Here is a 14,630-nt window from a genome sequence, read left to right as displayed (position 1 = left end):
ATACCCCCCCACCTCGAGGGGGCGCTGTGCTCGCCTTCTGTGTACATCAACTCCTGTATTCTTCGCAGCAAACTGGATGTAGCTATTACTCTCATCCCATCTGCAAATGGGAAAACTGAAGCTCAGAGATGCTAAGCAACTTGCCCAAAGTCAACAACTAGCCCCTAGAATAGTGGAATCTGGGTAGAACAGAGACGAGGATGGGGGATTGTTTACTCTAAACCCCAAGGTCTTAACTACTGCGCCATATAGCTCCCTTCAGCCTAAGCCATGGCCTCCGCCTTGGGCCAGCCAGAGAGTCAAGTGCAGGGGTCTGTCCCCAGGGCCACTCGTCCCCCAGCTCACGTTCCCAGCTTCCTACAGCTGCCCCTTTGCTGTCTCTCCTGTGTTTCCTATGCCAGCCCTTGAGCGTGGAACATGACCCCTCCCAAAATACAAACGCTCTGGGGCTCATATGAGCAAGAAACCAACTAGGGGTCATGGCAGAGTGGAGCGCTCTAAGTGGTCTTACAAGGGATTGAGCCTCTGGCCACCAGAAGTTCTTTGCCCTTCCCCAAAATAAACCTTGGCCATGAACGAGCTCCGGGAGGCCACAGAGCTCCCACAGTTACATGTGGTATGCCACGCGGTGCCATGCGTGCGACTCCCTGAGCTGGCGGTCCTCGGCCTCCGTCCAGCTCTGAAAGGGGTGGAGACCCTGGCCCCCGAGGGCCTCCCAGGGCTGCTCACCCCTTTCACCCCACCTGGGCACTGACCCTGACCCTGCTGCCATTGGGTTTCCCTGGGGGTGGGCGACAAGTCCATCAGAGCTCCACTTCCAGACCTTTCTGGATCTGGGCTTAGAGCCCCAGCTACCAACCAGCATTGTTTCTTCTCAGACCCAAATGAGGTCCTGTGATCTAGCAGAGAATGCAGGAGGAGGTCCCAGAGAAAGAGACATCCTGGGTGGGATTTGGGTGCTGGAATATCAGCAAGCTCAGATCTCCCGTACAGTTGGCGCAGGAGTAGGGGGCCAGGTGTGAACCCCACTATTGAGGGTCATCTCAGACCCAGGGTAGATCTGTGGCTACTGAGGGCTGGGTTGGCCATTTTCATAAGCCAGTCTCTTCTCTCAACCGAAAACACTCCAGCATCCCCTAGACAGAGAGAGCCTCATCCGCCTGCTGTGGGGAGCGCTCACCTTGCCTCGATGACCTGTCTACCCGTGGCCCCAACCACCTGCGGCAGGTGTCCCGAAACCTACCTGCACACTGGGCCACCATCCACCAGCCTCCCTTCCTCTTCTCTCCAGGGGTGGCCACGTACACGGACAAGTTGTTCAAGTTCCGCAACAACCGCTGGGAAGACATCCTCAGTGACGAGGTCAACGTGGCCCGCGGTGTGGCCAGCCTCTTTGCCGGGCGCTCTGTGGCCTGCGTGGACAGGACGGTGAGCTTAGGGGTGCATGGGGGTCTGGGGAGAAGAGGGGGCCACATGGCAACGTGAGAGCCCACAGGGGACATGGAAGGGAGCCCACAGGCAGACATGGCCCGACAGAGCGGGGCTGTCCAGGGCAGAGCCCAAAGCTGTACCCCCCACAGTGCCTTACATGTAGCAGGTGCTAAATACTGACAAGATTTGCAGGGTGAGTTACTATCTGCTTTCACATCCTTTCTCCCTTGAGGCTCTCCCAGCAACCAGCGAGGAAACTGGTCAGGGGCTGTCCTCACTGCATCCGTTGGGCAGAGGAGGGCACTAAGGCCCAGCTTGGGCACTGACTGGCCTCAGGCCCCCAACAAGATTGGCAGTGTGACTAGGACATGAATCAGACTCTTCCAGCTCTAAACCTTGTGATCATTTAGTCATTCAGCCAATATTTATTAAGCCTTTACTATGTGCCAGGCATTGAGCCATACGGCTCTTGCTGAAAATATTTGTGGAACGATGAAGGAATGACAAAGAGGTTGGTTAGTGGGTGAGTGGAGGGTGGCCTGAATGTCCCAGTCCTCTGGTTAATCAGTAGCTCAGTCACTGCTTTCGTGCCTGCTAGTTCCCCCCCCATGCCAAAGCAGGTAGGGAGGAAAGGCGGAAGGGGAGGGGCAGGAGCAGACAGCCACCTGCCCCAGGGGGTGGCCCCGGCCCAGGCTTGCGTCCCAGCAGCCCCAACCAGAGCCCAGGCTTGCCGTGGAGGCCATTTATCCCTCCTGTCACCTGCTCCCCTGCTGCCCCCTCCTTGGCTTTAGAGACAGACATCCGTAAATCAGGGGCCCAGCTGCTGTCTAGCTTCCATTCCGGGGGCAGGGGCAAGGGGCCAGGGGCCTGGCTCGTTTCAGGATGGAGATGGCACCGAGGGGATTGGGGATTCAGCGTGAATCTTCACAGCAGGGGCCTCCAGGCCTTGGGAGAAGGCAGGTGCCAGGTATAAATATTTATTTCTTAACAAGCTGGTGCTGGGAAAAGAAGCCAAGCTGGGCTGTGAAGCCACATTTAGCCCTGACCTGAATCTTTGCCACCTGGACTCCTGCCTGGTGGGAGGGAAGGAGGAGGCCGTGGCTCTGTGAGCCGCCCCAAAAGAGTGAGAAGGGTCTGGAGGGTGCCAGGCCTGGCCGCTGCGGGGAGCCTCTTACCAGCCTCCTGCTTCCTGCCTCGCTCCTGCGGAACCAAGACTTCCCACACTTGGCCAAGGTGAGAATCATCTCCGAGCTGGGGACAGGGCCTGAAGGTTAATCACAAAGAGATGCACTCTTTGTCCTAACAAGGTCATCTGCACGCCCACACTTTTAACCACAGGACAAAGGCACCATGTGAAATACAAAAAAAAAAAAAAAAAAAAAAAAAAAAAAGCTTTGGCACGCAGGCACTCGGGGAACTAGAAAAAGCCCCTACAGGGTCTGCCACCAGGAGAGGGACTCCTTTCTGGGTCCAGCCACCACTGCCACCCTGGCAATCCCTGGGTCCTGAGAACTGGAGAGGGGTGGGGGGAATGGAGCCAGGTCATGGCCACTCTGGGATGCTGCGCAGTGTAGGAAACACAGAAGCAATCTTAGCAATAATGACAGCTAACCGTAATGAACGAGCAGCACACCAAGCCCTGAGCTCGGGGCTTTATTCACGTTGTTTACTGATTCTTCACAGTAGGCTTACGAGGTACCTGCTGTCATTATCCCCATTTTACAGATCTGGAAACTAAGGCTTCCAGCAATTAAGAAACTTGACCTTGGTCTCGTAGTTAAATGGCAGGCAAAGACAGAAATTGAGAACGAATCAGACGCCTTTCTGTCCCACGGCGACCCTGCCCCTGGGTGAACCAGTGTCAGTCACCAATTTCTAACCACAGGTGCTGTTACAGTGTTCACCTACCCCTTCCTCAGCCCCACAGCACCCCCACCCCCCAGCACCAATGCCTTTTAGTTGACCTGTTCCCAGCATGTGGTCTCCGGACCAGCAGCACCAGCAACATTGTCGGAAATGCAGATTCTCCGGGCCGGATCCGCACTCCCTCCTCCAGACCTACTGCGTCTGAACCCACAGGGCAGAGGAGGTGGGCAGAAGTCTGGGTTTGAGCGAGCCCTGCGGGTGACTCTGGCGCAGGCCGTAGTGGGACAGCCGTCCCCCAGGTAAAGGTCTCAACCCTACCACATGCCCTTCCTGTCCTCTCTCCAGCCGCCCCCATCCCCTCTAGGCCCCAAAGCTGACACCCTCTCCTGCCCTTTGTCTGCAGCCGCCTCATCACTCACCCACCTTTCTGGATCCAGCTAAAAGCCGATCTCTTACAAGAAGCGTTCCCCGATCAATAATGATTATGCCTCATGTTTATATAGCATTTTTATCTTTTGGAGACCTTTCACATGTGTTGTCTCATTTCATCTTCTCAACAACCCTGCCAGGAAGCAGGGGGAATATGATTCCCCTTTAACACACGAGGAGACGCAGCCGAAAGGGGTGAGGAAACTGCCCAAGGACAAAGCCATGGAGGGGCAGAGCCTGGACCGGGACCAGGCTAATATCCCTAGACCGTGGCTCTCCGGGTGTGGTTCCTGACTCAACAGCATTGACTTCACCTGGGAACTTGTTCAAGATGCAAACTCTCGGGCCCCACCCCAGAGCTCCCAAATCAGAAACTTGGGGGATGAGACCCAGCATCTACGGTTGAACAAGAGCTCCACGTGATTCTGATGTAGATTGAAGGGGGAGCCCACTGCCCTGGGGAGCCTCTCCCCGGGCTCACCTCTGCAGCCCCCTCACTGTCCCAGGGTGACTGTATTCAAGGCCACATGGCAAATTTCTGCAGTCCCCTGCCATCGTAACACATCTATGTTTGTCAACTTTTATCATCCCCATAGAGTGAAGAAAGGTACTAGGTATAATGGAATTCTATAAACATCCTAATTTCCAGCCAAGTGCCTTTCAGTTCATTTGGGCTTAATTGCCCATTTGTGGCAGGGATTGCCAACAGCTGGTAGGGTCAGGCATGGGCCCGGGGATGGCACACTTTCCCCTTCGGCCCCATTCATTCAGTCTTCATCCGATCATTCCACACACATTCGCCATACTCCTGCCACCGGCAGGTGCCTCTCAGAGTTCTCCCCTAGTCACGAAGCTGTGCCATGAAGCCCTGCATCTCTAACTTCGGTTTTGCACGGGGATCACATGGGGGTGGTGGGAAAATGCAGATTCTTCGTCATCGGGTCTGGCAGAGGGGACAGGCCACCGAGAGTCTGCAGTTCTAACCTGCTCCCCCATGACACCTGTGCTGCTGAGTGACAAGGCTGGGAGCGCACAGTGTCCAGGCAGCAGGATGGAGCCTCAGATAACCGAAGCAGAGGGGGCATCAGCATCTTTAGGGAATATCTTTTCCTCCTCCTTCTCCAGCTCCAGCCCCCGACACGCCCTTTCTTGCATTTTCTATTCCGGCAACACCGAACAAACCACTTGTGGTTTCCCTACATACATCATTCTCTAGAGTATCATCTGTGCCTGGAAGGTTCTTTCCTGCACACTTCACCTGGTTGAGACACCTCTTAGAAAAACTTTTCTGAACTCTGCTGGTTCAGTGCTCCTTCCTCTGGGACCCCCTCTTCTGTACACCAGCAAATGCTGTACATAGTCTCTCTCTCTCTCTCTTTTAAAAAAAAATTCCAGTCTAGTTCACATTTTTTTTAAATTTTATTTTCGGGATAGTTAACTTACGTGTTCTCTGAATCCTATATGTTCTTGTATTACGGTTGCCGTGTCCGCATCACCTCAGGAGACCATGAGCCCCTTTGTTGGCCTCAGCCACCCCGTCAGTCAGACTCAAGTAGCTCTTCGTCAGCTCCCCCAAAGAAAACATTCCCACGGAAGGGATAAAGCCCACGGAAGGGATAAAGCCAGTGATCGGTTAGGTGGGATGGGGGTTCGGCTTACGAGAAGTTCGGTTGGGGAAGAAATCGAAGTCAGCCACGCGGGCCAAGGGCAGAGAAGAGAGTGGCCTGGAACTCACCTGTTTCTCTCACGTTGTTTCACGTTTCTAGCTTGTGTTTAAACAAGGCGACAAGCAACTGGAGAGCGAAGATGTTGTTTTGGGGACATTTAGAGCAGAATGAGTTGCAGGTAGTTGGAGCTCAAGAAATATCTGCTATCTGATGGGTTGGAGGGAAATGATGAGAAGGATGAGGGGAAAGCTGGAAAACTGTTCGGAGGCAGAAAACAGGCGGCTCTCTGGGGAGAAAGGAGGCATCCATTGAAAAAATGACACGGTTCTAATAACAGGCAGACAAGAAGCGTTTGTCAGTGGGGTTTCAGACCAGAGCAGACAAGGATGGTAGCAAGGAGGAGCTGGCGCCCAGGGCTTCTCCTGGATGCAAAGGCAAAAAATGTTTGAGACAGTGTTACAAAGGCAGAAGCAATACACTGTTTCTTTCTGGTAATGTGGGCAAACAGAGGAACTGGAAGGGGGCCCCCCTGCATATCCAAGCCTCTTAGGCCATCGAAATAGCAGAATGAGGGAATCCAGGGTGGGAGGTGGGGAGGGAGATGACTCTGGAATTTGCTTGTCATCTTGGCTGGGGTGAGCTTGAATGGGAGAGAGAGAGAGACTGAGAATAATGGGAATTGGTAGATCAATCAATCAGCAAATATTTATTGAGCAGCTACCCTGGCTGGCAGCTGGAGAGAGCTCAGCTGGAGAGAGGCACATTAGAAAATTGTCTATAAAAAGGTGGTTGTGGGGGAGAGGGAGGGATGTGTTCTTCTGGAACAGGATAGAAGGAGAAGCAGGGCTGCTTTGTTGTAGGAATCGGCAGAGGGGGGCGGCGGTGTTGTGCAGTCTGCAGCCTCGGGGAAAAGTGATTCTGGAGTTGGGCCCCACATGGCCCGCAAGGCCCTTCACACCAGACCCCAGGGAGAGGAAGCTGAGCCAAGAAAGACCCATGGTCCTACATGAGGAGAGGGAGAGCCCCTTTCTTGGAAATAGACCACGACAAGCCCAGATGGGCCTGCTCACCTACCCTCCTTCCCTTCTTCCCCAGGGCTCTGGACGCTACTCTATCTACATCGCCAATTATGCCTACGGTAACGTGGGCCCTGACGCCCTCATTGAAATGGACCCCGAGGCCAGTGACCTTTCCCAGGGCATTCTGGCGCTCAGAGATGTGGCTGCTGAGGCCGGGGTCAGCAAATACACAGGTAGGCAGAGTGACACCGGGTGGCGGGGTGGCCGGCCGGGGTGCTGTGAGTTGGAAGGGCGGGGGGCCTGGGGCTGGGGGCTGGGCCCGGCAAGGCTGAGTCTAGTTCATCAGCGACCATGGGAGAAGAGGGGTTTGTGTCCCTGGGAGGGAGGATGAAGGCTTTTTTCCCAACCCACCCCCAACAGGCGGCTCCTCCAACACTGCCTCTCTAAGGGTTGGTGAGCTATCTGGCAGGTGTGGGCTTTGGGGGACCCCGTGGGGGCCGTGAGACATGGGATGAGAACACTGTAACATCCTATCCCCAGAACCTCTTGCCCCATCCCCCGCTGTAACCCAAATGATGGGCGAACACGTTCTGGAGGAGAAAACTGACAAATCACAAAGGCCGAGGTTTAAAGCATTCTTTATTGCCAAACAGCAGATGAAATTATTTACTTATACATAAGCAGCCAGGAATTGAGTGCTAAATCCCTAAGCTTCAGCTTCAGCTGGGTCCCGTCTCAGATAACTGAGCTCAAAGAATTGTGTTCTTGTTCCAAAACCTCTCCGGCCCCTTTACTTGAAGCCATGCCCCCCTCCCCACATACACACACCTCTCTGGATGGGGGACCTATTGTCAGAGTCTCTGACAGGGAGATCTTTCTAGGGAAGGCTGTTTTTCTAATTCGAGCACGGCTGCTGACTAAACTCTGATAAACTGCCAATAGACTGCTGATTGCAGAGCAATCCGGTTCCTGCTCCGGGTGCCAGAAACCAGGAAGCCAGAGCTGTGCACAGCCACGTCTCACGTGAACTTCGGCTTCCCTTGTCCTGGTCCTGTCATTTGGACGTAGAGATCCCCTTGCTGGTTGACCTTCCTGATCTCTCCGTCCCAGCTTGCCCTACAGACTTCCAAAGGGCCAGCCCACCCCAATCCAAATCCTGGGCCCAGAAGGATGCTTGGTTGGTGGGGGGTAGGGGTGGGGTCATTTGGGCCATCCCCCTGCCTCCATACACCTGGGTGGGTAGCCAACTCTCAAAGCCCTACCTAGAAAGGGTTGTCACAGCCTCTCCTGAGTTTATAATGCCTTTCTCTAGCCAACTTTCCACTTCGCTGAGACGGGGAGATTGATGTTGACCTGTCTGACGAAGTTTGTGGGAACAAACGGCTAGACAGTAAAATAGTTTGCCCAGCTCCAGTCCCATGCCAGCGCGCGCGAGCTCCGCACGTGAATGTGCAGACTTCCTGGCTGAGTGTCAGTAATAAACCACGCTTTCCTGGGAAAAGGAATAAACATGCAGGAGCTTCAGCCTAGATTTGTACCGTCAATTTTTCTGAATAGTTCCCAGTTCTGTGCATTGGGCTGGCTTGGCAATTAAGTGCCTTGGTCTGCGGGAGAAGGAGAGTGGGCTGGGGAGACGAAGTACTTGAAAATGATGAGCTGGAGGGAGGCGAGGTCTGGGAGAGAGGCTTCTACATGGAATAAAAGAATTCAGGAGGTTGCGGCTGGGATGGAGCATGAAGGGGGCATTGTTCATGCTGGCTGGATTGACGGAGGGGCTGGCAGGAACCGAGGAGGGGGCAGGAGGCGACCAAAAGGAGACAGCTGAGGAGGACGGATGGGGATGGGAGCAGCAGCCAACTGAGCCAGGCTGTACTGAAAGGACCGGGCAGCTCGAGGAAGGGACAGCAGTTTCTGTGGAACACACAGGCAGGCAGGGGCAGCTGGCGTGCCCAGAGGACACGTTAGAGCGGCTCTGCAGACTTCCAAAAGCCATTTGGCTGAGAAGAACCTATTTGGCCCACCAAGTTACTATTGTGTCTGCCCGCCTTCCCCAGCCCACCCTTTCCTTGCCCGCCAAGCCCCTCAACTCTACCCTGCAGACCCCGTTGTCACTTCGTTAATGACACATGGACATCTGGCTGGAAAACTAACCCAAAGCACCCCCCTGAGCCCCAGGGACGGACCCCAAATGTAAGGGCCGCCACTGGAGCCTGGCCTGATTGCTGAGTCTCTGGCACACGGCCAGTGCTCAGCTCCAGGCTCGGGCCCTGAGGCCTGGAGAAGGGGAGGGACACAGGCAGTGACGAGCAGGCCCTGGAGGAAGCCAGCCATAGCCAGATGTGCAGTCCGGGAGCCACAGGTCCCCAGAGCCCAGCCACACAACACCTAGCTGCTGGACAGACCTCAGAGAGCCTCTTGTTTTACAAAAGAGCAAACCGAGGTCCAGAGAAGAGAAGGGACTTGCCCAAGGTCACACAGAGGGTTTGCAGAGAAACTAGCGTCCCGAGCCCCAACCCCCAAAGCTTAACCAGCCATAATCCACTGACCTTTCTGGTGACCTCCAGCTGGAGCCTCCCAGCTCCAGCCCACAATACAGGAGGAAGGTCTTGCACCCACCGGGACGCAGCCCCAGGGATTGGCACACAAGGGCATGATTTTGACCCCCAGTTTTTGTGGCTCGAGCAACTGCTTGGCCTAGGCTGTGCCTGGCAGTAGGGGAGGCCCCGGGCAAGCGGTGGGCAGGCTGGCCAGTGGTGCTGCCTGCCCTGCGCTGTCTGCTCTCCCGCGGGGGAAGGGAGGCCATCTCTCCAGACTTGAGCGAGTTGGCCAGCAGCTGCTGCTCTGCTAGGTCACAGTGCCATCTAGTGGCCAGCATGCCCGCTCTCGGGGGACAGGAGGGCCACTGGCAGACCGAGGGTGCTGAGTTGAGCTGGTGCTGACTTGAGTGGAGGAAAGCCCACTCCCCCATGGTTCCTAGTTCAAGAGGAATCCCAATCCCCGGCTTTCCCAGATGCCTGCGGCCCCTCGGAGCCTGAAGGGTGCAAGGAATCCTGAGAATTAGTTGTCCATGTGGCAGAGGGCCCGGCAGGGAACCCAAGGAGAGGGAAGGTAATGACCAGGACTCTGCACTGGCCTCTGCAGACCTGAGTGACCTTGGGCACCTCCCCCAGCCCCTTTGAGCACCTTGAACTCACTGTCTGAACTACCGTCTCGCAGAGCTGCTGAGAGGACAGGATCTGGTGCCATGGTCTGGTGGCACAGGTGGCACTGGGTCCTGCCTCAACCGCCCGTCCTGTCCAGGCAGCGACTGGCCATTTATTAACCTCGTGGGCCTCAGTTTTCTCACCTGCAGTGGGGGCATGAGAATGAAAGGAGGCATAGGACAGGCCTGGCACAGGCCTGGCTCAGGGGCGGGACCTTCGGAGTACAGCAGACAGCAACACCCTCCTCATCCGAGGTGCCCAGGAGGACAGATGCCAGGGCTCTCTGCTGGGCACTTCCTGGGTGCTGGATGCAGAGAGCGTCATGCCAGGCACAAGGGGCAGCCCAGAGCAAGCCCGCCCACCGCTTCCCTGGAGGTGGTCTCCGTGGGGTCCCCTGCCCACCTTCCAGCCCTGGGTACAGTCACGGGGTTCTTCATGCCCCTCCACTGGAATCCATTGGTCTCCCTCTTCACCCTGCCTCCCCAGCACCCCGGCCTCCACCCCTTCCCCAGGAGCTCTGCATTTTGGCCTCACCTCTTGAGGAAGCATCTGTCTGGGCTGCAAGGTGACAGTTAAGGAATCCTTATAAGAAATTTGGAAAGAAAATGAAGGTGGCTTTAGGATATGGGGTGGGGATTTTTGCTGTTGGCTGGGAGCAGTGTAGAACAAAGCGGAGGGCAGATCTGATTTATAGGAAGTCATTACTGGAGGAGAAGGAGATGCCTAAAGCCCAGCTGAGGCCTCTGGCAGCTCCCCGTCAGCGCACTCCAGAGAGCTGACCATGGGTAACAGGGGGGGCCGCGGAGCCTCCCAGGCTGGCAGGCGGGCACTGCCTCACAGCAGGAGCCCAGCGGATGTGACAGGCAGAACTGGAGGGACAGGCTCCTCGATGGGCCTGGGACCCTCGGGGAGTGCAGCCCCCGGCCTGCCAGGGGGACCCAGTGCCCCAGGACATTGTGGTATCCATGCATTAGATGATTGACAAGAAGGGACATCACTTTTCTTTGAAAACAAACACAAATACTCTTATAATAGAAATGCAATCATGGTGCACTGTTTCTTCTGCTAAAATAAGAGATTTTAAAGAAAGGTCAAGCCTGCGGCTGGTCACTCTGGGCCTTACCAGGAGTCCAGCTCCCTCTTCTGCCGGGAGGAAGCTTGAGTGGAAAGGTTTGGGAGCGCCCTCTGGCGCCAGCCCAGGCTCTGGGGTCACTCAGATGTGCATTTGGACTGAGATCAGCTGCCTGTTGGCTGCCCTCGCACCTCCTTGAGCCTTGGTTTCCTCGCCTGGAAAACGGGAGTGGGATGAGACGCGGATGGTGCCTAGGACAGGGAACTGGAGAACAGGGGCCCAGATGAGCTGGGCTTCTTCAGACCCCTGCCCATTCTCCTGTCCACTGCCCCGGCGGCGTCCTACAGGGAGGGGCTGCTAGGATTGAGGGAGGAGTGGAATGTCCATGTCTAATACCCTCCACCCCATGTACTCGGAACCCTACCAGCTCCTGGGGCGGCTCGCAGGGGGTCGTGGGTGGCAGCACCAGCACTGACACATATTATTCTACGTTTGAATGTTTGGGGGAATTTAGGATTAAAGACCCTGTTACCATCCTGCCCTGACCCTCACTCCCCCTTCTCCCACACACCCGCGTCCACGCACGCACACGCACATACACTGCCCATTCCTCCACCTCTGTGTTTCCCAGCATTGTTGCTACTCTTCTGCGGTTTCTTGGATGCTCTTGGTAGCCTGCAGGCCTTGGCGTCCACAAGAATTGTATTTCTGTTGAGGTCTCAGTAGATTAATCCCACGGGTCCAGATTCTTGGGCCAACGAGTCTCACAAAGCCTCCCTCCACTGGCTTGGGCTCCAGATGGACCTGGTATCTACTCCCAGCCACGCTGGTCCCGAGTTTCAGCCTGGAGAATGCACTGAAGGAGTGGGAAGGAACTTGGAGCTCTCAGTCCCTTCCCCAGTTCATGGGGAGGGAGCCCAGGGCCTGGAGGGCACACAGCTCAAGTTCCTTTAGCCAGAGCAGGCGCGGAGGCCAAGCAAGGACCTAGAGGCTCTTCCTTAGCATGGCAAATACTCCTGCCTCCTCGTGCCTGGGTCCTCCGGCCCCCAGCAGCACACCCGCCCCCCTGCGCTATTCCATGCAGCCTCCCTTTCCCATCGTCACCCCTACTCCCTCCGGCTCTCAGATACAATCCAGCTTGGCAGCTGACCACCCCAGGGCCGCCTAGATGCCATCTGAGAAATGGATCACCTGTACCTAAACCGGACTTGGGTCCACCTCACCAGAGTGCAAGGGTTCGAGGGTTTAGCGGTACAGTTTTTGAGGGTAAATGAGGTTACCCCGTGGGACTCAGGACCACTGGGCGGATAATCAGAGGGGCTGCCAGAATGTGGCAGGGGAAGGCTTTTTCCCCAGTGGCTCCACCTCTCCCACCCAGCTTCATGGGCAGAGTGAGAAGCCTTCAGGCGGGGCTGGGCAGGGAGCTGCGTTTGCACCCAATAGCAGAAAAAGGAGGCCTTAGAAGCCTGCAAGTGCTGGGGAAATGAGATTTTATTCACCTAGCAGGTGGGAAATCGTCCCAGCTAATGACTGTGTGGCACCTGACATTTTCCAAGTACCTTCCGAAAACCAGCTCACTTAATATTTATGACAGTTTATGAGAAGAAGCTGTTGTTACGATCAGCCTCCCATTAGCAGTGAGAAAACCGAGGCCCAGAAAGGTCCACTGATGTGCCCAAGGTCACATGAACACTTTCTGATCCGGTCTTCTTTCCCATCACCAGGGCTGCCCCTCCAGCCCTAGCTGGGGAGCTGCTTGTCCCCAAGAGCATGGGCCACAGCAGATACAGAAGAACGAATTGATGTAAAGTAGAATCTCACTCCCTACTGGGACATCGTCCTCTGAGGCAGTTCCTCACTGCCCCTTGGGTGACCCCAGAAGGTGTGGGCTCAACCTCAGGAGGGAGAGAGTTGGGGGAGGGGAGAACGTCAGGGAGAAGAGACAGAATCGGGAACCTCTGTCATGGACCCTGCAGGGTGGATGGATGTTACTGGTTTGGAGAAGATTTACATGCTCCACCTGGGAATGCACCTCCGCAGCGCAGCGAGGGGCACAGACATCAGGCAGCCCCTGCCTCAGCCCCAAACTGGGCTCTCCATCCTGAGGCTCCTGGGGCCGCTGCCCAAGGGGCTGGCTCCCTGACTGTCGATCACCTGCTCCCCAACTGGGCGGAGAACTTGCCAAGAGGGAGTCGTGGGTAACGTCTCTGTTATGGTCCGGTTGCCATGGCAATAAATTGTCACTAATTAGTAGTGTAGTTACCATGGCAATTTTCTAATAATTACAGGTTACAAATGGTACAAGGCTTCAACCCAACCCAATTAGTTAATTAGAAAGATTTAGAAATTTGTCCAAGAGGGAAATAACCTGCTTTGTAGAAAATGAAGAGAATGTGTCACAGCTTGAGAACCAGAAGCAGAGAGGAAATTGGAGGACACCAGAGTGGGGAGGAAGGATGGAGTTGCATGGTGGCAAGTCCCACAGCCCCACCTGGAATTTCCGGGGGCCCAGGCAAGGCCCGGGGTTCCTCACCGAAGCCTGTCCCTGGTTTGGAATCTGGCAGGATGGGGGCAGGGAACAGCTGTCAGCAACCACTCCAGGGCTCCTCTCTGAATGGGCCTACGTGGGGCCCAGGTTACAGCTCAGCAGCCCTCCCTGCTGGCCTTAGGAAAGGCATCCGGAAGCCTCCCCGCCCCACACTGTGGCTCTCCTAATGAAAACTGCACGCCCCGTCTTAGGTGATGCTGTGGATTGAGTGACTCCGTCTTAGGTGATGACCCAGGATTACTGTGGATTGAGTGACTCCGTTTTCAGGAGGCTTGGGCTCTCCTGGAGAGCTAATTAGATTACCTGTGTTCCTCTGGAGCTCAACCACAAGAGAAAGGGGAGTGGCATTGCCGTTGGACCCATCCCCTCTCCTGGCCCCTGACTCCTGACCTGGGAGACAGGCTGCATTGCACAGGTGAGAAAGGCCCCATGATTTCCTCCAGGGACCTTTCCCAGAAGGCAGGAGGAGTCCGGGAAACCTCTTCCCCAGCCAGAGCCAGGCAGGCAGTTGATGGGGGTGCGGGGTGGGGCGCCCAACATCACTCAGGTCTGCCTGAGCTCCCACTTATTTAACAAATGACAACAGTAAGTTCTTCTGAGTTTTCTGATAACTATTCTTATTGTACTGAACAGCCTGTTAGAGCCACACCTTTCAAACTTTACTGGGCACATAGCCACCCAAGGGTCCTGCTAGAATAGAGGTACTGACTGGCAGGGGGGCCGGGAGGGGCTGGGATTCTGCCTAACAAGCTTGCCCCCGCCCCCCGTGGTGGGCCCACGGACCTCACTCTGAGTAACAGGATGGTAGGGTTCACAAACCCCGTTCATGTGTCTCACCTCATGTGATCCTCATAAAGATCCTAAAATAGAAAAAGCAGGTCATGCTACTCCTGTTTTACAGTTGAGGAAACTGAGGCTCAAAGCATACCATAAATTGCCCAAGGTCACACAGCTTATAAACAGCCGTGCTGGGACTAGAATCCATGTCCTGTCCTGGTCAGACTGTCTTCTGCCCAGTATTCCCAGGGACCGGGGCTGTGGCTTCCGGGGCTTGATTCAAAACCCAGATGTCTTCATATTGGACTCGTTGACACAGGGAGCTCAAATTTGATCTTGGAGACATCAAACCCTAATGTAGAGCTGGCTTGACTTCCTCCTTTTTAAAAAGTATGGAATTATTGGATTTTTCCCTTTCCAACTGCAGAAGCGATTTTGTTACAACAAGCCAAACAACACAAAGACATTCCCAAAAAAGGCTATCTCCTGTCTCTTCTTCCCTCCCTGAATCCCACCCCATCTGGCAGCCTGGGGTTAACAACGCAGGGCGTGGCCTTTCCCACTTCCCCCAAACTCAAGGACAAGCTTGCATGAACACATCCAGAAATATCATGTGTT

At 55.3% G+C, this 14,630-nt stretch overlaps 1 protein-coding gene across 1 annotated transcript in view; it reads left to right on the top strand.

Annotated features, from left to right (window-relative positions):
• The first annotated feature begins 1,289 nt into the window (after positions 1–1,289).
• Positions 1,290–14,630, top strand: part of LOC111145146 (cartilage acidic protein 1) — a 38,530-nt gene continuing 25,189 nt past the window's right edge. Inside the window, exons 1-2 of the mRNA XM_022499834.1 lie at positions 1,290–1,428; positions 6,489–6,645. Coding sequence (XP_022355542.1) covers positions 6,561–6,645 — 85 coding nt within the window. The 5' untranslated portion in view covers positions 1,290–1,428; positions 6,489–6,560. The remainder of the gene's footprint in view (positions 1,429–6,488; positions 6,646–14,630) is intronic.

Source organism: Enhydra lutris, unplaced genomic scaffold (assembly GCF_002288905.1).
Source record: "Enhydra lutris kenyoni isolate GAN:26980312 unplaced genomic scaffold, ASM228890v2 scaffoldscaffold12, whole genome shotgun sequence".
Classification (NCBI taxonomy): Eukaryota; Metazoa; Chordata; class Mammalia; order Carnivora; family Mustelidae; genus Enhydra; species Enhydra lutris.
The sequence above is the reverse complement of the archived record's forward strand: the minus strand, read 5'-3'. Positions and strand labels throughout refer to the sequence as shown.